Source organism: Crinia signifera, chromosome 19 (genome assembly GCF_055691185.1).
Source record: "Crinia signifera chromosome 19, ASM5569118v1, whole genome shotgun sequence".
NCBI classification, from domain to species: domain Eukaryota; kingdom Metazoa; phylum Chordata; class Amphibia; order Anura; family Myobatrachidae; genus Crinia; species Crinia signifera.
The window spans coordinates 141,373,451-141,397,660 of NC_139226.1; the positions used below are offsets into that span (position 1 = coordinate 141,373,451).

Sequence of the window (24,210 nt, forward strand, 5' to 3'; positions counted from 1 at the left end):
GATGTTACCATTCTAATGCCAATACCCTGTAGAGTGTAAGCTCATATGAACAGGGCTTTACATAGTTGTGCTTAGTGCACAGTGTATTTATGTATCATTGCGCATTTATATACTGTCTGCATGGATCTACTTGTGTCTCCTGTTGTCAATTTTATTCCCTGTGATACTGAACCTCTAACGCCTTATATATAAAACATAGTTATAGTAATAATAATTCTAACTGGGTAAAAACACCGACATCAGCAAATTCTGCCAACAGTCACATCAGCAAATCCTGACATACCTGCCAACAGTCACATCAGCAAATCCTGACATACCTGCCAACAGTCACATCAGCAAATCCTGACATACCTGCCAACAGTCACATCAGCAAATCCTCACATACCTGCCAACAGTCACATCAGCAAATCCTGACATACCTGCCAACAGTCACATCAGCAAATCCTGACATACCTGCCAATGGTCACATCAGCAAATCCTGACATACCTGCCAACGGTCACATCAGAAAATCCTGACATACCTGCCAACAGTCATATCAGCAAATCCTCACATACCTGCCAACAGTCACATCAGCAAATCCTCACATACCTGCCAACAGTCACATCAGCAAATCCTCACATACCTGCCAACAGTCACATCAGCAAATCCTCACATACCTGCCAACAGTCACATCAGCAAATCCTGACATACCTGCCAACAGTCACATCAGCAAATCCTGACATACCTGCCAACAGTCGCATCAGCTAATCCTGACATACCTGCCAACAGTCACATCAGCTAATCCTGACATACCTGCCACCAGTCACATCAGCAAATCCTGACATACCTGCCAACAGTCACATCAGCAAATCCTCACATACCTGCCAACAGTCACATCAGCAAATCCTGACATACCTGCCAACAGTCACATCAGCAAATCCTGACATACCTGCCAATGGTCACATCAGCAAATCCTGACATACCTGCCAACGGTCACATCAGAAAATCCTGACATACCTGCCAACAGTCACATCAGAAAATCCTGACATACCTGCCAACAGTCACATCAGAAAATCCTGACATACCTGCCAACGGTCACATCAGCAAATCCTGACATACCTGCCAATGGTCACATCAGCAAATCCTGACATACCTGCCAACAGTCACATCAGCAAATCCTGACATACCTGCCAATGGTCACAGCTTGCAGTAGCAAAAAGGGGGAAATACCTCAACCAATGTGGTGTGGTTTGGGCGGAGCTAGGGGGTGTGGCTTAGTATTTCCTTAGCGTCACCTTACAAATGGTACTGAAATACACCCAATCACAGTCGGTCACTTCCTCCCCTCTCACACATGTATTTTGAGTGGATATGGTAAACTCGTTATACTATGTACAAAGTAAATGTGTAATTATTAAATGGTCATTAATATATTTGCTTCACAACTAAATGCTAAAATCCTTAGTGCTATAAACGAGAGTCCAGTAATAGCGCACTCCAACAATAACAAATTCACATGCAAATCAGCCAAGTACAAAACCAGTACCAAAAACTTTTCCGAAACCCCACAAAAAGTCAGAAGTATAGAGAGTCCCCGCTTTCACAGTCTGTATTCAGACAAGCGCTCTGCTGCACCGCTCATACAGTATATGGCAGCCAGCAGGGATATAACCAACGTCATAGGACCACACCCAATATACAAGTGGTAAGTCAGTAACCTTCATAGACATGTGTAGTTTGCAGATCACAGCAGAACATAGATTTGTGATCAGAAGTACATATGCTTTCCCCAAGAGATGAGACGCATCTTTGTGATATTAGGGGCTGTCGCACTTCCCCAGTATCACAACCTGTGTGTTAGTCTCCTGCAACTGGTGTGGACATTTTAGTATATGAGACATATACAAGAAACAGAAAAGTTGTGACAGTGAAAGGCATTAGTGTGTCTTCTGTAATCATCAGAAAGTGGACGTGAAAAGTCTAACGCACCACCAGACTCCTGGCGTGAGTCACGCTGAGAGATGTAGAGTCGTCTTTGCAATGTGATGCAGTGAAACCACGTCACTGCTTAGTTTGATATGTGACACTTGTATATCTGTGTGCGACTGAGTCTGCATACGGAGCACAACGGAACTTGGCATGGAGAAACGCCTATACAGACTCAGCCTTAGTCCCACACAGATATACAAGTGTCCCACATGAAACTAAGCAGTTTACAAGACACTCGGCCCTCAGAGAAGGAATGTTATATGAGGACACGTCCGTACACCCCATTATACATATGGATACACACATTGTAATTAATTTCTACATATTTAATGATTACAATGACAATATTCCCAGCATGGGATCAGAAGTGAGTAACATGTGTTAGCACGTGTCTTCGTACAGTAATTACTAGGGGCACAAGTTTTTTGCATAAAAATCCATTTTGGGTAAATATACAGTATGTGCCCCATTTTATAGGCCAAATATCCCATTTCTTACCATGCTGAAGAGACCGGGCAGATGTATTCAGCCTAGTGAAGTGATAAAGTGGACAGGGCAGATGTATTCAGCCTGGTGAAGTGATAAAGTGGACAGGGCAGATGTATTCAGCCTGGTGAAGTGATAAAGTGGACAGGGCAGATGTATTCAGCCTGGTGAAGTGATAAGTGAATGTGAGAATGCAGCAGCCAATCAGCACTTAAGTATCAGGTTACAGGCTGGGTTTGAAAAATGACAGGATCTGATTGGCTGCTGCGTTATCACCTTCCACTTTATCACTTCTCCAGGCTTAACACGTTTGCCCCATGGAACCCTACCCACTCTTGACAGACATTTTGTTCCCCATCAGCATTCTAAGGTCGGATACTGTTACTGGGAAGTCAGAGGTTGGAGCCATCGTACATTTTACGTGAGAATCTATATAGTCTACCAGTGACGTAATACCAGAAAACTATACACTAATGCCAAGAACATAATTATATCTGTCAGTGGTAAAAACAAATTCACAACTTTAATCTCACCTGTGCGTTCTGTATCTGTAGTGCCCCCTGTGGGATTGCTTGAGTTACTACTTGTCCCTGGGATGTTACCATGGCAACAGGCTGGTAAAGTGCACCACCTACAAAACACAAGAGAAGGAGAGATATCAAGGGAGGTAAACAAAAGTAACTATTACGTCACATAAACAGATCACAAGGGCAATCATTAGAAACACGAAGCACCGCACAGATCATCAGCATTATAGAAATCATACTGGATTCCAAGCAAGCCCACCAAGAGGCCTGGGGAATTAGTACCCGCTGACCCCCCCACACTTGGCACCCCTGCTAGTGATTACAGATCCAAGGCCACCAAAGTATAATGGAATGTACGGATAAGCAGGTACATCACCCAACATCGGGTCAGAGGACTGCACAATGATGTCTATAGCTATACAAATAGGAAAATGCTCCGGACCAATGACAGGACTCGTCGTACGCTGCCCGCAGATTCATCCCTTCCATAATAATCATAGTGCAGTCTCTGACATTGATCTTCAGCTGCTCTGTGTGGGAAGGCCGAGTGACACCAGCAATCCATACTGATGGAAGGGAGATCAGACAGGTAGAAGATGTGGGACAGCGCTGTACCCCAGGGACATGTGCTGCATTTACTTCACATGACACATAATCACGTAGTCATTTCCTCTGCAGAATTAGCAAACACAGTATCACTAAAAGCACAGCTGGTTCACACCGATCCCATTTGCTTGCGTGGAAGATGTTATGTTTTTAAATGCAGCCAATATGTAAGGAACGAGTGGGCTCCAAGGGGTTAAATGCTCCCTGAGGGATCCAGATCTCGTGTTCATGAATAATGCATCCACATTGTGAGATCTTACTATCACTCACATGAGTCACAACAGCAGTAAATAGAGGTAGCACTGAGCGGAGAAGACAGGTGCCAACACAGATAATCTCTGACTGTTTCTAGGGGCCCCCAGGAACCATCACCCGGGGCCCCAGGCGTCACTGCCCAGTTGACAGCAGTGTCACCCTATGGCTGCACTTGGAGCCCACACTGATCCCTCATATGCTGTCCCCCCAGAGTCCAGAGCCCCCCCCCCACACACACACACACACACACACACCTGAGCCCAAAGATTCTGCCATATTCAGGAGCCCACAGACCACCCTGAGTGCTGCACTAACAGTGCCCATGGATACGTCCCATATAGACCCTCAGGTACTGCCAATGACAGCGCCCACTGATCCATATGTATAGGCCCCTATATATTTATTGTGGGGTAGATTTATTAAGCTCAGTGAAGTGATAAAGTGTCTGCTTTGTATCAGCTCCTACCTGTCATTTTTCAAACCAAGCCTGTAACTTCACAGTTAGGAGCTGATTGGCCGGTGGTAAAAACCAGACACTTTATCACTTATAACCGAGCTTAATAAATCTACCCCAGAGTCTGTTATTGTAGACTGCTGTAGGTCAGACATTGCAGTGATAGATAGTACAAGACTCGGCCACATGTATATTCCCACCAGTACAATATGTCATTCCACATTTACATTTCCCACCTGACACAACCTGCGATGAGTTGACTGTGGTCATGGCGAGACTGTTCTGCTGCAAAGCTGAGGACGGCACAACGATTCCTTGCGGGTTATTGGATAAACCAGTCATTGAGTTGGGAGAACTCTGCAACAGATCCTAAAATGACAAACAAGGGACAGATTTCTAACGGTCCAAAGTTACCCCACAATAGTGATAGGTACACACTGGGCCGGCTAGGAGTGCAGCCTACTGGCACCTCTGATGTCGGCACAATGACACTACACATGTACACACTGGGCCGGCTAGGAGTGCAGCCTACTGGCACCTCTGATGTCGGCACAATGACACTACACATGTACACACTGGGCCGGCTAGGCGTGCAGCCTACTGGCACCTCTGATGTCGGCACAATGACAGTACACATGTACACACTGGGCCGGCTAGGCGTGCAGCCTACTGGCACCTCTGATGTCGGCACAATGACAGTACACATGTACACACTGGGCCGGCTAGGAGTGCAGCCTACTGGCACCTCTGATGTCGGCACAATGACACTACACAGGTACACACTGGGCCGGCTAGGAGTGCAGCCTACTGGCACCTCTGATGTCGGCACAATGACAGTACACATGTACACACTGGGCCGGCTAGGAGTGCAGCCTACTGGCACCTCTGATGTCGGCACAATGACACTACACAGGTACACACTGGGCCGGCTAGGAGTGCAGCCTACTGGCACCTCTGATGTCGGCACGATGACACTACACAGGTACACACTGAGCCGGCTAGGTGTGCGGCCTACTGGCACCTCTGATGTCGGCACAATGACACTACACAGGTACACACTGGGCCGGCTAGGAGTGCAGCCTACTGGCACCTCTGATGTCGGCACGATGACACTACACAGGTACACACTGGGCCGGCTAGGAGTGCAGCCTACTGGCACCTCTGATGTCGGCACGATGACACTACACAGGTACACACTGGGCCGGCTAGGAGTGCAGCCTACTGGCACCTCTGATGTCGGCACGATGACACTACACATGTACACACTGGGCTGGCTAGGCGTGCAGCCTACTGGCACCTCTGATGTCGGCACAATGACAGTACACATGTACACACTGGGCCGGCTAGGAGTGCAGCCTACTGGCACCTCTGATGTCGGCACAATGACACTACACATGTACACACTGGGCCGGCTAGGAGTGCAGCCTACTGGCACCTCTGATGTCGGCACAATGACACTACACATGTACACACTGGGCCGGCTAGGAGTGCAGCCTACTGGCACCTCTGATGTCGGCACAATGACACTACACATGTACACACTGGGCCGGCTAGGAGTGCAGCCTACTGGCACCTCTGATGTCGGCACGATAACACTACACAGGTAGACACTGAGCCGGCTAGGCGTGCAGCCTACTGGCACCTCTGATGTCGGCACGATGACACTACACAGGTACACACTGGGCCGGCTAGGAGTGCAGCCTACTGGCACCTCTGATGTCGGCACGATGACACTACACATGTACACACTGGGCTGGCTAGGCGTGCAGCCTACTGGCACCTCTGATGTCGGCACAATGACAGTACACAGGTACACACTGAGCCGGCAGCCTACTGGCACCTCTGATGTCGGCACAATGACACTACACATGTACACACTGGGCCGGCTAGGAGTGCAGCCTACTGGCACCTCTGATGTCGGCACGATAACACTACACAGGTAGACACTGAGCCGGCTAGGCGTGCAGCCTACTGGCACCTCTGATGTTGGCACGATGACACTACACAGGTAGACACTGGGCCGGCTAGGTGTGCAGCCTCCTGGCACCTCTGATGTCGGCAGAGCTATTGGTAGGGAGGACACCAAGAAAATAAGTGTTATTAGATAGACAGAATCTGATTGGTTGCCTGATCAGCTCTTCATTTTTTAGAAGCTTTGGTAAATTTACACCTAAGAATCTAACTGGTAAGGTGTTAGTATCCCATTAGCCAAATACTTTATATATATATATAGTGCACAGCAGCATTATATGTGAGGTCACAGCACTAGCACAATGGCACAGGAATGCTATTAGCCCATTACTGTATATATACGGTGCACAGGACATTATCTGTGAGGTCACAGCACTAGGGCAATGGCACAGGAATGCATTTAGCCCATTACTGTATATATATGGTGCACAGCAGAATTATATGTGAGGTCACAGCACTAGGGCAATGGCACAGGAATGCTATTAGCCCATTACTGTATATATACTGTGCACAGCAGAATTATATGTGAGGTCACAGCACCAGGGCAATGGCACAGGTATGCTATTAGCCCATTACTGTATATATATGGTGCACAGGACATTATCTGTGAGGTCACAGCACTAGGGCAATGGCACAGGTATGCTATTAGCCCATTACTGTATATATATGGTGCACAGGACATTATCTGTGAGGTCACAGCACTAGCACAATGGCACAGGAATGCTATTAGCCCATTACTGTATATATACAGTGCACAGTATATTTATCTGTGAGGTCACAGCACTAGGGCAATGGCACAGGAATGCATTTAGCCCATTACTGTATATATATGGTGCACAGGACATTATCTGTGAGGTCACAGCACTAGGGCAATGGCACAGGAATGCGTTTAGCCCATTACTGTATATATACGGTGCACAGCAGAGTTATATGTGAGGTCACAGCCCTAGCACAATGGCACAGGAATGCGTTTAGCCCGTTAGTGTATATATACGGTGCACAGCAGCATTATCTGTGAGGTCACAGCACAAGCCAATAGCACAGGAATGTTATTAGCTCATTACTGTATATATACAGTGCACAGGACATTATCTGTGAGGTCACAGTACTAGGGCAATCGCACAGGAATGCTCACAGTGATCCATATAATGGGGTAACCAGTATCTCTGTAGTGGTAACAGACACATACCGTCATTACAGACTCACTTCATAGTGATATAATAGAAGGTTCCCACATTAAGTAGTTACATTACACTCCACTTCTGTCAGTAGCATTTTCCCAGATCAAAGCTTCTCCCAGTGACAAGGTCTTCACGATTAATTACACATATGAACTGCCAGTATGCTGCACTGAGACTGTACAACCAGCTGATTAACTTTGTGTCTGGCAGAGAAACCTGATGATTTCACAAAGAATCTGCCCATCCGGGGACTCCCTACTCATACAGTGCTAGCAGGGCAGGTGTCCGGAATAACATAGGGCTAGCTAGCACTGGCCAGTTCTATGCTTCACATCACTGGTGGCTCCCGGTCACCAAATTCTATCAGTTATCACCATCTGTAACACAGCACAAGCCCTGATACTTAGGACGTAATTACATTAACTCTTAATGATACTGCACAGGAGTTGATCACTTACACGCATTTTTATATATCGGAAAGGACGAAGGTGTTGATTTGTGATGCATTCAATCGCTTTAATTGACACAGAGATTGAAACATTCAAAACAATCTAGCAATGGATAGTCATTTATTTTGGACCAATGAAAGGTATCCTATTGCTGAATAAAATCGGGAGCATGGAGAGTACTTGTATCCTTGCTTACTACACCAGGGGGTGTACAGCCACATCTGGCACCAATACTGAAGTCTAGAGTCATATTGGGAATGTGTCTCGCCAAGAAAAATCAGGGACAGTGTTATATCTGGTGCCAAAACTACAGATCCGATGGCCAAAGAACTGTGAGCAGCCAAGCTCAAGTAATTGTACCAAGTCAATGTACAAGACTATATTGGTGTCATGAACCTGGGGTTACGAGGATCCAACGAAGGTCCTTGAGGCCTAACAGAGGTTATTTTAGGAGGCTGGAATAATGTGGGTCTGATGTACTGCTTGTGCATTGGACTGTAGGAAACAGGAATGCAGAGGCAGTAGCGCACGCAGGGGGGGTTTCTGAGTACCCAGAACCCCACCCCCCAGGAGTCTAAGGGACCAATTTTGAAAGCTGAAGGTCCCCTCTTTCCATGGGTACAAGAATTTTAAAAATCGGCCCTTGGGAACCGGAGATATCTGACTTCAAAGCAGTGGTCCCCATCCAAGCCTGTTAATTGCTCTTACCAGTCACATATTTCAGGTTTTGTCTGACATTGGGCGGTATTCAATGAGCCTGATTCGCCATGTTTTTATGGCGAATTTGTGCTGTTTGGCGAATTTCTGACTAAAACGGTGAATCACCATATTCAATGACCACATGGCGAATACATTTGAAGGTTTTTTTCGCCATGATTCACCGAGTAGGAATTGCTATCTTTTTATGGAGAAGTGGAATGTGAACTTTTAAAATAAAGTGTTTTGTTTTTTACATTTGGTGTCAAAAAATCAGGAATTTTATTCTGAGGAGGGGCATGCTACTTTTATTCATGTGCTGTAAGCACATGAATATATATTTAATTTAAAAAAAATATATATATATATTTTTTTTTTTTTTTTACACAGCAGCCAGCAGGGGGCGCCGGAGCCGAGCCGCTCATTACATATTCATATATTCACTGCACCCGATGTTACGATCGGGTATAGTGAATATACACTCCCCTGCTGGCACCCCCGGGGGGCAGCCTGTGCTGCCTGGCACCCGGGGAGCCCACCTGCCCCCCACAAACGTTCTGGGGCAGGCAGAGAGACTTCCATCTCTCTGCCTGGCACCCTCCTCAGGCTCCCTGCGGCATTCGCCGCAGGAGCTCATATTCGCCTGTCAGGGGCAGCGAGCCCCTGACACGTTGAATACCGGAGCCCGCTGGCTCCGGAACGTGGCGAATGTGCAGCGAATCCTAAAAAGGATTCGCTGCACCTCGCAGGTATTCACATTGAATACCGCCCTTAGAGTTTTTCTTCCAAAAGCTGGGACTCTCCCCCTTTGATGGACACTAGCAGCTTGTCTCTACTGTTCCCAGAACCAGAGATATCAGCCTTCCAGCAGCTGGTTACTGCTCCAGCTCCACACACCTGGTATATAGTATTATATACTCGTGGGCAGATTGCTCTGCCTCCTGAACTCTGATCCCCTAGTCCCCAATACCATTTGGTAGGTGGGATTCTCTAGTTTTTAATTCCATTAAAATCTAAGAAATCTATTTCTGGGAACTGGAGATATCTGCAGTCAAGCAAGCTGTCCTCCCACCAGAAAATTATGAATAATAAGCCCACTCCACTATATATATTTATTATTATTTATATACATTTGGTCTATCTAGAATACTTTAACTGACCCGGCTTTGCTCCACCCCTCTGGAAACCCCCCTCTGAAAATCCTGCGTTTGCCCTTGCGAGGTGATCCAGAACAGGGGACGCAGAGGTGATCCAGAACAGGGACGCAGAGGTGATCCAGAACAGGGACGCAGAGGTGATCCAGAACAGGGACGCAGAGGTGATCCAGAACAGGGACGCAGAGGTGATCCAGAACAGGGGACGCAGAGGTGATCCAGAACAGGGGACGCAGAGGTGATCCAGAACAGGGGACGCAGAGGTGATCCAGAACAGGGACGCAGAGGTGATCCAGAACAGGGACGCAGAGGTGATCCAGAACAGGGACGCAGAGGTGATCCAGAACAGGGACGCAGAGGTGATCCAGAACAGGGGACGCAGAGGTGATCCAGAACAGGGGACGCAGAGGTGATCCAGAACAGGGGACGCAGAGGTGATCCAGAACAGGGACGCAGAGGTGATCCAGAACAGGGGACGCAGAGGTGATCCAGAACAGGGGACGCAGAGGTGATCCAGAACAGGGGACGCAGAGGTGATCCAGAACAGGGACGCAGAGGTGATCAAAAAAAGGCGAAGCAGAGGTGATCCAGAACAGGGACGCAGAGGTGATCCAGAACAGGGACGCAGAGGTGATCCAGAACAGGGGACGCAGAGGTGATCCAGAACAGGGGACGCAGAGGTGATCCAGAACAGGGGACGCAGAGGTGATCCAGAACAGGGACGCAGAGGTGATCCAGAACAGGGACGCAGAGGTGATCCAGAACAGGGACATTTGTGGTGTTCGCCAGGGACCCCGATGTGCAAGTTGCAGCCCCAACTGTAAGCTGGTAAGCTCTCAAAACTGAGATATTACCAGACGGGCTGGGCCAGAATACTGATAAACTGGAGAATTGCAGACTACTCGGAAACAGACATTTTCCAGACGGACTGGACCGGATAAATGGAGAACGGAATAATAGCATGGATCTGAAGAAAACCCAAACAACAGGGGATAGGAGTTCAGGAGACGCACACAGACTGGCTATGGAAAGCGTTGCACTGGCTTCTGGGAATTCTGGGAGCAGTGTAACCAATAAAAACCATTAGCGGCAATCCTACTGTACAGATCGGAATCGCTTGCCCTTGATTGGTGGTTCAGCGCCATGTGACACGGGGTGTTATGGCTACACCCTCACTCACAAACCGCAGTAGTCGCTGCTGCTGCCGCCAGGCATGATGGAGCCCCGAGGGGTGGTGACCATTGGATGGCATATCTTGTGGCAAGACTAACATACAGAGGTAGTTCTGGTGCCATTCCAGAGTAAGTTTACTGAGATGGGAGTTCTATTGAAGATGGGATGTTGCCCATAGCAACCAATCATATTCTATATATTATCTTCTAGAAAGTTGTAAATATTGAGAAATAAAATCTCATTGCTATGGGCAACATCCCATTTATTTAGATCCTTCAAGAAGATAATATAATTGGTTGCTATGGGCAACATCCACTCTTCAGGAGAGGAGTGACAGCAGCTATAGGATGATACCTGCATCACCCAGTAACGCAGACTCTTTATCTGATATGTCTGCCTCTACCCGACACCCCGACCTTGGGGAGGTCACCGACTCCAGACACCGACAAGCTCTACTCTCCCCTCCCATCCAGTCTCTGTCATCTCTGTCACAGGCAGCCAGTGAGAGCTGTAAGGAGAGAAGTGGGGCCTCCCCCAGCTCTCACAGCGCAGGCCTCCCCCAGCTCTCACAGGGCAGGCCTCCCCCAGCTCTCACAGGGCAGGCCTCCCCCAGCTCTCACAGGGCAGGCCTCCCCCAGCTCTCACAGCGCAGGCCTCCCCCAGCTCTCACAGCGCAGGCCTCCCCCAGCTCTCACAGCGCAGGCCTCCCCCAGCTCTCACAGCGCAGGCCTCCCCCAGCTCTCACAGCGCAGGCCTCCCCCAGCTCTCACAGCGCAGGCCTCCCCCAGCTCTCACAGCGCAGGCCTCCCCCAGCTCTCACAGCGCAGGCCTCCCCCAGCTCTCACAGCGCAGGCCTCCCCCAGCTCTCACAGCGCAGGCCTCCCCCAGCTCTCACAGCGCAGGCCTCCCCCAGCTCTCACAGCGCAGGCCTCCCCCAGCTCTCACAGCGCAGGCCTCCCCCAGCTCTCACAGCGCAGGCCTCCCCCAGCTCTCACAGCGCAGGCCTCCCCCAGCTCTCACAGCGCAGGCCTCTCCCAGCTCTCACAGCGCAGGTGCTGACACATTATGCGATTAAAGCGGATGTTTGTGGGTCTGACAAACACATGTGGTGAAGAGATGCAAGAAATGGGAAGTGGGGTGATCATGATATAGCGGGATACCCCCCATAATCTGATATTTCTTTGCGGTCGCTCAATAAATTATATTTTATGTTTTTAATTTGCACAATCTGTTAGTGATCAATATTGCGGTCAGCCAATTGCTTCCACACGGGGGAAGTGCGAGGAGCAGACTTACTCATTATCCGGAATTATATATATTTATTTTCTGTCCTGTTCTGGGATGTTTGGGAAAAGTGAAAGCCTCATTATGTCCCCTGACCAATGCATTCTAATTAGATCGACAGTAAAAAAAAAATATATATATATAAATACATATAATAATAAAAAAAATCTATCTATATATTCACAACAGCCACAGGACAGATTTACATCTCATTAACTTCTCACTGACTATTTCCAGCAGAATTACTGATAAAAATGTGCATCTCAGTCTTCCCGAGCTCGCAGCCTCGTCGCCTCCTATCTAACATCTCTCTTGTCGCCGTGGATGCAAGCTGTTGCCATAACAACCCGCAATAATAGAAGCTAATAAATTACAAACGAGATGCTCGTTGAGCAATTATTGTCGTCCTTTATGCAAGTTTCTTGCTAATTTCGCTCATAAGGGAAAGCGCAATAAGCAGAGAAGGGATGAGAAGGCTATTTCCAGAGGATATTAGCAAACAAGGGAAGAACGCTTTCTACCCACTTTTACAATCAGTGATTCAGTGGTTTTGTTATTCCAGGATGTCTAAATTAGATTTTTTGAGCCATTATTTGTTTGTATTTTTGTTGAGGCGATCGCTGAAGAAAGGTGACAATGACAGAAAATTGCTTCTAATGGATATATTGTGTGCATCAAATGTTCCTGATACTTCCGCAGCTTGTCATGCCGCCAGCACATGCAGTATATACACAGGAGCTGCTGGAAGTGTCAGAGCTGGGTGATGGACGGTCGGTCAGAGATGATCCAATTGTTCTCACTCAGTAGTGTATAAATGTAGGGCTCCCATGTATTCGCCGTGCCTGTGAGGCCCCCCATAATATGTGATACCTCCAAATCTATCATATAATATAATCTACCCGCACACACATTCCTTCTTGGGTACATTTTGGTGGGTGCAGACTAGAGGATTCCCAATATTATTAATGATGTCAGCAGAGCCATGGGAGTCACAATATAGTGCATACACATTGTAACCATATCGTTCAGTGAGCGCTCCCCCCCCTACATGCAGGTGTTGTCCAGATTGAGCTGCATGTACAGGCAACAGGGGAAGGGGGTCGTTAATGATGCATGGGAGCTGGCTGATATTAGGCAATATCATCAACAATAGCAAAATTATTGTCCATAACTTTACAAAAATATTGTCTAGTGTTTTCCCACTATCAACAAAAAAAAGCCCATGAGGAGAGAGGGCCCTGCTTGTATTGGGGAGGGGCAGGCAGACAGGGGTGACAGACGGGGTAGAAGTGAGCAGAAACAGAAGGTTAGGATGAGAGATGGCTTGATGTAGTGAAGCTTACACATAATGATAAATGCTGCGCAGAACTTAGGATATTTTTATATTGTCATCAGTCCGCACCATTGCTGAATACAATATACTGTACACCGTGTCTCTGTTCCACAGGTAACGGTGTACAAAAAGGTGATGCTTAGTTTGTAACTTTATCTTCTTACAATATAAAAGCAAATGTATAAGTGGATACATCAGGCATCGTCCCAACCTCTGCACCGTCCCCTCCAGTTACTGTACAGGACGGATCCCAGCGGGAAATAAACATACAGAGTTTGCATCCATGGTACAGTATCTGACCTGTGTATGGAGGCTGTTGGAGGGCTGGTTTGGGGAATAGGGTCCTCCCAAGTCGTTCCTGAGCAGGTTATCACTGTGCATTTTGGTTTTCAGGCAGGTGATATATCGGTTGCAAAAATCCTTGCACAACTCATTGACCTTCTCCAGTTCTAGCAGATGGATCCTGAGAACCTGAATCGCTTTCACCATCTGAAAGAGAAAGAAATTCTGTGATACAAACTAGCACTTTACCTAAATACTTATATGTCAGATCATACAAAGTGTGAGTGCCTAGTAGTTACACTGAGAGACCACTGCCCAGAACTTGTTATTCCTCACACCCACCAGCGTTTCATTAGGGGTAGTCCAGAAAGTCCGGTGGAAGCGCACAGCAAAAGCGAATGAATGTGACATTAAGATGTCATTCACGCAGCTGGGCTTCCCCAATGTACCGGTATTCAGCTGCAGCAAATGCAATGAATCTATTAGGAAGCATTAAGGAAACAAACCCACGACACGGCTTCACAGGATGGAGTATTGCAGCAAGTGTGGTATGGTTCATACATGGGAAACGTTTCCAGTGTCCCCATGACATATACGCCAGTATCGTCTCTACAAGAGCCCTGCACAGTCCGGTCTCCCCCAGGATGCCCTATTACTAGTCATTGTGTGGTATGGGGACACTGGAAACGTTTTCCATGTATGAACCATGACATATATACGCCAGTATCGTCTCTACAAGAGCCCTGCACAGTCCTGTCTCCCCCGGGATGCCCTATTACTAGTCATTGTGTGGTATGGGGACACTGGAAACGTTTTCCATGTATGAACCATGACATATATACGCCAGTATCGTCTCTACAAGAGCCCTGCACAGTCCTGTCTCCCCCAGGATGCCCTATTACTAGTCATTGTGTGGTATGGGGACACTGGAAACGTTTTCCATGTATGAACCATGACATATATACGCCAGTATCGTTTCTACAAGAGCCCTGCACAGTCCGGTGTCCCCCGGGATGACCCTAGTACTAGTCATTGTGTGGTATGGGGACACTGGAAACGTTTTCCATGGATGAACCATGACATATATACGCCAGTATCGTTTCTACAAGAGCCCTGCACAGTCCGGTGTCCCCCGGGATGACCCTAGTACTAGTCATTGTGTGGTATGGGGACACTGGAAACGTTTTCCATGTATGAACCATGACATATATATGGCAGTAGTGTCTCTACAAGAGCCCTGCACAGTCCGGTGTCCCCCGGGATGCCCCTCGTACTAGTCATTGTGTGGTATGGGGACACTGGAAACGTTTTCCATGTATGAACCATGACATATATACGCCAGTATCGTTTCTACAAGAGCACTGCGCAGCCCGGTGTCCCCCGGGATGCCCTCGTACTAGTCATTGTGTGGTATGGGGACACTGGAAACGTTTTCCATGGATGAACCATGACATATATACGCCAGTATCGTTTCTACAAGAGCCCTGCACAGTCCTGTCTCCCCCTGGATGCCCTATTACTAGTCATTGTGTGGTATGGGGAAACTGAAAACGTTTTCCATGTTTGAACCATGACATATATATGGCAGTAGTGTCTCTACAAGAGCCCTGCACAGTCCGGTGTCCGCCGGGATTCCCCTAGTACTAGTCATTGTGTGGTATGGGGACACTGGAAACGTTTTCCATGGATGAACCATGACATATATACGCCAGTAGCATCTCTACAAGAGCCCTGCACAGTCCTGTCTCCCCCGGGATGCCCTATTACTAGTCATTGTGTGGTATGGGGACACTGGAAACGTTTTCCATGGATGAACCATGACATATATACGCCAGTAGCATCTCTACAAGAGCCCTGCACAGTCCGGTCTACCCCGGGATGCCCCTAGTACTAGTCATTGTGTGGTCACACAGATTGCACACCAACAATAAGTTCATGTCTGGAAAAAAATTATTACAAGGAATGAGGGTATAAATACAGTATGTACAAAGTAACTGCCAAGTCACAGGGTCCAACTATAGGAACACAAAACTTATTTATAGAAAATAATTAGTTCTAAAGAGAATCACAAAGAGAATCACAACATACCATCCACCATAGTTACAGCAATGGACAGCAGGAACCAGCCATTGCCAGTAGTGGCAGTAGTTAGGGATATGAATGTGTACTTCCGCTGGGTACTTATGGCCCCTGGTAAGCTGGTTGCATGGACACTGGTGACTGTGGTGTGATATATTAGGACAGGTGACCAGCATTGCTCATTGGAGCGGAACTACTTGGGACAAGTGACCAGGCAGCTGTATCCTATGGCTCACGCAATGGCCCTTATTCTGGTTGAATTGTATTTCGGACGGACACAGAGTGTTCTTAGCCCCGCCTACCGTACAGATCGCTCACACCGTATGAATGCGGTAAGACGCCAAGCGAATGGACCGCGAGCTAATGTTTCATGTGAACACCCTCTCGCTGGCCTGAGGGAACCTCCCCCATCCTCCGATGGTCGCCGACCATGGAATAATGGACCGATCGGTCAGACAGCTCTGAGTGCTCCAGACCACCCGGACATTTCTCCGTATGAAAGCAGGGATATGGGCGGGCGGCTGGCATCCGGCTATGTCATCTGTCAGCCCCCACACGTGCGTCACGGCCGCATTACCATACGTACGCCCAGCGTTTTCATGGGAACACCCATAAATCACGGGGCGTACGCATATGGTAATGACCCTAAACAGCCCTTCACGCCCCTCTCCACCCCCTGATCGGATGGTTCCGTACGATTGCTTTCTGCACTGATCTCACTCCGTGTTCAGATGTGCGAGGCGTTCGCACATGCGCAGAAACGCCTCTGCACATGCGCAAACACAAAACATCGGCCGGCCGTCCGCACACGCAGCCGCCTGACTCAATCAGAATAAGGGCCTATGTGTAACACAGAGGAAGACGACAGATTATGATGTTCTGGTCCTATAAACTCCTGATATTACAGTCCCCTCTATACCCAGCACCCATACATCTATCTGCAGTCACCCAATGTGCAATGAAGGAGATTTCATTTTTGCAGTAAAGCAATAAATAAAGGGTTGCAGATTTTTCTTTTTAACCCTTTGAGTGCCAAGCTAATTTATTAAAATAGGTGTGCAAATTTCTAAGCAAACCTTTTTATTCATCATAATGACCTGTAATGTTACCTTATAATTTAAATGTAACACAATCGGTATACACCACAGTGCGCACAAAAGCTGCTGGGATGGTTCTATCTCACGGGTATTTCTTCTTTACCCAAAAAAGACCATAATGTGTGAAAAGAGTAGGGATAGATCCTCAACCAGCGCTAATATAATAAATACAAAACACTTCCCTTATCAGGGTTATCCTTGAATAATTTTTCACCCTTGATAGTCACAGGGGCGTCTCCACATCAGATGAGAATATATGTGAAAATACAAGTATAGAAAAATATCATCGCATAAAACTGTATTTAATTTTCACAATTGTTTAAAACATGGGAATACAATATTTCAAAAAAAGGGGGGGGTTCTTTCACAACATCTGGATTAAGCATACAAAGTGCTTAATCCAGATGTTGTGAAAGAACCCCCCCCTTTTTTTGAAATATTGTATTCCCATGTTTTAAACAATTGTGAAAATTAAATACAGTTTTATGCGATGATATTTTTCTATACTTGTATTTTCACATATATTCTCATCTGATGTGGAGACGCCCCTGTGACTATCAAGGGTGAAAAATTATTCAAGGATAACCCTGATAAGGGAAGTGTTTTGTATTTATTATATTAGCGCTGGTTGAGGATCTATCCCTACTCTTTTCACACATTACCTTATAATTTATATAACAAATGTGAGCGGCGCCGGCATTTTAGTGGATATTTTGCACATCTCTCACAGAGATGTTGGTATTTAAAGGGTTAATCTAAATAAACGCGCCCAGAGAAGATGACGACAATATGGAGTCCCCTGCGTAATGTGACTCCGATAAGGACCTTTCATCAGCAGAGTGGACCACAGCACCCCTAGTGTTAGTGCATGGGACTACAGGGACTAACATAGGCTGTTATGTCCACAACTGAAGGGGAAGCGGTCATCTATTAGAATGAACTTAGGTCTACAGTCATTAGGTCGACCCCACTAGGTCGACTGGCAGGAAGGTCGACCTGACTTAAGGTCGACATGGGCCAAGGTTGACATGACTTAAGGTCGAATTTGCATAAAGGTCGACATGAGGAAGGTAGACTGGTCATAAGGTCGACATGGGTTTTTCACTGTTTTTTTATCCGAATGTGGACACAGTTGGCAATGAGAATCGGACCCTTGCATCACTCGCTTCGCTCGCAATGCATCGGGCACGGTGGCTCGCTTCGCTCGCCACAGCTTTAATAACCTCCTCCACGCCCTAGTGGATGGTAGGGCATGAAATACCGCCTGTCGGCACATGTCGGCTCAAAAAACAGTGAAAAACCCCATGTCGACCTTATGACCAGTCGACCTTCCTCGTGTCGACCTTTATGCAAATTCGACCTTAAGTCATGTCGACCTTGGCCCATGTCGACCTTAAGTCAGGTCGACCTTCCTGCCAGTCGACCTAGTGGGGTCGACCTAATGACTGTAGACCTAAGTTCATTCTAATAGATGACCGCTTCCCCTTCAGTTGTGGACATAACAGCCTATGTTAGTCCCTGTAGTCCCATGCACTAACACTAGGGGTGCTGTGGTCCACTCTGCTGATGAAAGGTCCTTATCGGAGTTAGGGGGATATTCAATCACCGGCGAGCATCTCCCGTCGGGAAGATGCCCGCCGGGCCCTATTCAATGCTGTCTTCCCCAACAGCATTGAGCAGGGTATCTGGGCAGAACGAGCTCTCATTCTGCCGAGAACAGCCGGGAAGTGACGAGCAGCCACACCCCCTTCTCACTCCCAGGCAGACGGGACATTGAATCCAGCCTGCATGTTCTCGGTCGAGCTGACCGAGAGCAGGACTGGGTCACGGTGGTCGAGCAAGCTCGACTGCCGTGACCCTCACATTCAATACCCCCCCCCACTTAAGGCGCACAGTGATCACACAACTCTGTCTGTGACACTGGTGATATTCAGGAGGACTCAACGTGATGGAGCAGAATTCTGGTGTGAAGGACAGAAGAAGATAAAGGCTGTAAGATAGTGATAGAGGCAAGACCATGGGGTATGGGGCATGTGGAAGATGGGTTGGTATAACAGACACCCCCTGGTCCTATATATCATACTTTTAGGGGTACATTTACTAAGGCTGCAATAGAGAAATGATAGACAGAATATGATTCGTAGCTATGACAACATCACCTCGTATCATTTTACAAGCTTTACTAAATGTACCCCTTGGGAGGGTATTAAATATGGCATTCCGACTGTCGGAACGTCCCAGCAGTCAGAATCCCGGGCCAATCCAACAGTAACTGGGCAGTGGGAATTCAATGTTCCGGCTGTCCAGCGTAGGAGAGTCCGTGGATTGGTGAAAATCGGATGCGGATTGACCAAAAAAAGGGATGTGAATTCCACCGTCCGCACCAGTTTCCGACAAAACAGATCCGACTTTAAAAAAGCCGCTATTTCCACCGATTGCATACACCCCTATATCTCTCATGTACAAAGGTCAGTCATCCACAGTAACAGCAGCGCTACGTTATACAAAGACGCCTACACATAAAATATTTTACAAACATAATGCCCCTTTAAATCTAGAGGTGCTGTTCATTTCTATTTCCAGCGGAAATACTGTGTAATAGAGAAAGGACAGAAAGATCTATCTATACGACATAGTCACAGGGTGACATAAATCTCTCAATTAGCTCAGATCATTTGTTGAGCTCTCATTTATGTCGCTGCCTGGCCAAGCAGTATATCTGTCCCCCCGAAGAGTTACAGGCCACTGCAGGACGTGCGCAGGATGGTAAAAAACACAGATGCTGAATTAATTGACTGCGTGGCACTCTGCGGCTGATTGAGTTGATAATGGCAAGATCTGACCTTTTTCTATTTTCTAATTATGTGCATCTCGGCTGTGAGGAATACATGATTTCTCTTCTAATGATGGCTAATGTCGCTGGCCTTTTCATCATCTTTACGCCAGAACAATTTCTCAGGATTTACATGGCAGCAAAATAGGTAGAACATAAGGTGGAAGACATGGATTTCGCAGGCTGGGGGCTGAGAGCCATTTCCGGTCAGTTAATATTTCGGTGATGATGCCCAGCGTAAATGGGCAGTGCAACAAAAGGTCAGCGGCTCAGCATAGAACTGGCTTTTCATTCCTTCTCATCTTCACACGTATACGACAAACTTTTCTGCCTCTTATTCACGGTTTATTTTTTACACCTTGGACATAACGTCACCAAGCACCAGAGTCCGACCATGGATTCTACAGTAGCTCTCATAGGAGACATAGAAATACAGCAAGATAGAACAGTTTCCACAGATAGGTTTATATGATGTTGTCTCTGTATATAATATTTAATCCATAAAATGCTGAATGGAAGCTGCAGGATAGGAAGAATACCATGCACTGCGACAGAGGACCATGGGCACTCTCTATATTCCCAGGAGGAGTGACACCGCATTTATAGCCTTCTTTCCTGGAGGAAGAGTCATGCCTTCTGTTCTGTCGGAAGAGTCCTGCCTTTTTCCTGTCCCGGCAGAGGAGTCCTGCCTTTTTCCTGTCCCGGCAGAAGAGTCCTGCCTTTTTCCTGTCCCGGCAGAAGAGTCCTGCCTTTTTCCTGTCCCGGCAGAAGAGTCCTGCCTGTTTCCTGTCCCGGCAGAAGAGTCCTGCCTGTTTCCTGTCCCGGCAGAGGAGTCCTGCCTTTTTCCTGTCCCGGCAGAGGAGTCCTGCCTTTTTCCTTTCCCGGCAGAGGAGTCCTGCCTTTTTCATGTCCCGGCAGAGGAGTCCTGCCTTTTTCCTGTCCCGGCAGAAGAGTCCTGCCTTTTTCCTGTCCCGGCAGAAGAGTCCTGCCTTTTTTTTTCTGTCCCGGCAGAAGAGTCTTGCCTTTTTTTTTCTGTCCCGGCAGAAGAGTCCTGCCTTTTCCTGTTCCAGCAGAAATATTTACTTTCCAAAATGATAAAAGGTGTTGGACCAGGGAAAGGTTGCTATCTTGAGTTTGAAATGAAGTTTACACTCCTCACACCCTGCACATTTCCAGGCAGACCAATAACCCAAACTAGTTTTTTTACGGGACACAGGAATATGAGGTTTCAAGAACCACCAACAAAGCATACTGACCAGAGGAGAGATAGGAGGGTGGAATTTATCCCAGCTTTCCATTCTCTGCCCATGGGTATCTGGGTCTTATGCCTAACCGGGGCTTAATTCAATCCTGGTTGGGTGCCCTTGTCCTAAGTGCCCCAGGCCCTCTGAAGTCTTAATCCGGCCCTGGTACCAGGTCTCACAAATGACACAGGAAACGTCTTGGAGATAGCAGCCTTATGGTTATTTAGAGGATAGCAGGATCGGTGATTAGGGAAGTATGGCAGGTAGTAAAACAGCGTTGCCAGAGAATGTACACAAACTCATTGAGATTTGTATTCCGGCCTGCCTACTAAACTTGAAATTACCGTTGGTTTGCTAGAAGCCAGAAATAAGCATTTACCTAATAAATCACAGCGAAACTGCTGACTGCAATGTATACTCCATCTAAACCATATGCAAAACATAACCGACCGGTTTTACCCTCAATATGGAAATCTTCCTCTGCGAAGACAAAGCGTTAACACTTCACCCCCCTGTTACGCTGTTTAATCTTTACTGCCCACATCCGTACATGATAAGCACTTTCACATAGTGACAGCAAATTACATTTTTTATTAGGTTTCATTTAACCAGCTCCAGAGCCTGACCCAAGAAATATTACAGAGATAGAAATGGTAGGACAAGGCAAGAAGCAGATTGAAGAATGACCGGCGAAGGGGGTATTAGCAATGGATACAGAGGAGACATTGGTGGGGTCAGAAGACAATGACATCAGTTTGAAAATTTGGGACAGGGCATGGGGTCAATTTGTGATATTGGGGTCAAAGCGGCTGATAGGCTCACAGAGGGAAGAGGTATAGGCTCACAGAGGGAAGAGGTATAGAGGGGTAAGAGAAGGAGACCTAGGACAAAGCTTTCAGGGATACCAACAAGAAGAGGTGGAGGAAGGTGTCAATAAAGAGGAGCGGTGGTAAAGCAAATTAGATTTCAACCATAAGGGTGCTGTGTCAACATCAGAGGCATGGGGGAAGATGAGCTCAGCAGTCTTGAGGGGAGTGGGGTCTACAGGGACGGGATGCTGGTTAGGACGGAACCACTTTTGAAAGTGAAGTGGGTAGAAAAGTCAAGTGCAAGGAGGGAGGAAGAGGTGGGAGCTGAAGGGAAGAGGTGATGTCTGTTGGAGGATTAGGAGTAAGCCAGAGACATGAGGGTCTAGCAGGTGAAAGTGCAGAACTGTAGGAGATAACTAATTTGATATGGTGTTAGTCAGTAAGAGAGCAGGATTTCCTCCAGGGGTGCTTGGCAGTGTAAATGCATGTTTGGGGAATTTGGGCCCAATTAGATTTGTGAGGAGGGGGCACCTGTAGTCAGAAGGTTTAGCAGTAGTGGGAAAAGGGGAGAAAAGAAAGAGACAGAGGAGGAACAGACGAGGGGGGGTGTAAAGAATGCTTAATAAGAGCAACCCTAAAAGGTGGCCGCAGAGAGGGACAAAGAGCTGTTTTCTGACCATGTCACCTGTAATCAAAGCATAAAACCAGCAGGGTCAGACAGGGGGGAAGTGGTGCATATTTAGATGTTCTGCTCTCTGACTCGTAAATGCCACCAAAAAGGTTTGACAACATGCAGAGGGAATACATGTAAAGTGCTTAGTAGCATTGCAGTATTTTATAGTGTTGATTTTAAAATGATAATCATCCCATCTAAGGCACTCGGAGAACGCTATTCTTTTTTCCAAAATATGTTTTATTGATCCTCGTAAGTCATAATGGTTACATACAATAAAGCTAGTAGAACAGTACCAAGTGAGGAACAATCCACCATATTCAAATTTTCCAGAACATATATGAACAAAGGAAGAACATAGTATGGTAACATTAGTAGTGATATAATGTTAGGCATAATATTGGTGTAGGAATCTTTATGTATGTGTAGCCAATGGTATCACCAATCATTGAAGAAGAGGTTACCAAAAACAATCAATAGTAACAAATAATCATGAAAAAATAAAATAAATTAAAAAAAAAGGAACTCAGAACAACAACCTCAACAGTCCGCTCTCAACCCCAGGCCAACGACCCATCCATGGACCGATCCAGCCTTCCAGCAGAAAAGAAGAAGGGAGGGAAGGGGATGTATGGAAGAGAGAGAGAGCAAGTAGGAATACAGCATGGGTCTAGTAATTAGATAGCAATAGGGGTTCTATTCTGAAGAAGTTGAAGATTGTACCATGAAGTGGACTGAAAGCAGGTCTGAATGGCCTCTTTGGTCCTGGGGGGCAAGGTCTGAATATATTTGTCCCACACTTGGAACAGGACCGAGGTCATGGATTCTTTATGAAGAGATGCCTCCAGCCAGTCCATGGTAAATAGGAAAAGTAATCGGGAGGCTGCCATAATCGGGAGGCTGCCATCTCTAAAGAGGGAGCAGTGTCATGTATCCATTGTTGTAGGACAGCCTTCCTACCCACCGCTGATAAGAGTACAAGAAGTTTTTTGTCATGTTTCGGGACGGCTGTTTGGTCTGCGACATATCCAAATAAGGCCCAGGAGTCACTACATTGAAAGGACAATTTCAATGAAGAAGCCGCAAAATTATGTAGGGTATTCCAGAAAGATTGAATGTGAGGGCAGGACCATAGGCAGTGATATAAGTCCGCTCCAGGGGAGTGACATTTTGGGCAGTCAGAGGTATCAGCAGTGCCTATCAGATGATGATGTTTAGGGGAGAAGTAAGCCCTATGGAAAATCTTGTAGGACATTTCTTGATAAGAGCTAGCAGGGATAAGCTTCAAATTTAAGAGGAACGTAGATAAGATGGTGTCAGGGTCCAGGGTCGTGGTTTGTGATTCCCATTTTTGGAGACCCGTAAGGTCTGATTCAGGATCCAGTTCAGGGCGTATTCGTGCATATAATGTAGATATAGTATGTGTACAAGTGCGGATAACGGAATCAAGAGGGTTCGTGATGTCTTGAGGTGTTAATTTTGGCAGTATGGATCTTAAATAGTGAGTGGCCTGGAGGAAAGCGAATGTATGTTGAGGAGCTAAATGAAAGCGTGACATGGCTTCGTCGAAGGTTAGTGGTTTGTGTGAAGTATTCAATAAATGGCGTAAAGATAGAATACCAGAAGAGCGCCAAGAAGTGAAAGGAGACATGGCT

The 24,210-nt window shown here is 47.0% G+C and overlaps 1 protein-coding gene across 1 annotated transcript in view; it reads right to left on the reverse strand.

The window, feature by feature from the left end:
* PKNOX2 (PBX/knotted 1 homeobox 2) overlaps window positions 1–24,210 on the reverse strand; it is a 314,173-nt gene that overhangs the window by 23,963 nt on the left and 266,000 nt on the right. The window contains exons 8-11 of the mRNA XM_083161584.1: window positions 20,369–20,890; window positions 13,839–14,027; window positions 4,534–4,666; window positions 2,989–3,086 (exon numbers count right to left, since the gene is read on the reverse strand). Coding sequence (XP_083017710.1) covers window positions 2,989–3,086; window positions 4,534–4,666; window positions 13,839–14,027; window positions 20,369–20,890 — 942 coding nt within the window. The remainder of the gene's footprint in view (window positions 1–2,988; window positions 3,087–4,533; window positions 4,667–13,838; window positions 14,028–20,368; window positions 20,891–24,210) is intronic.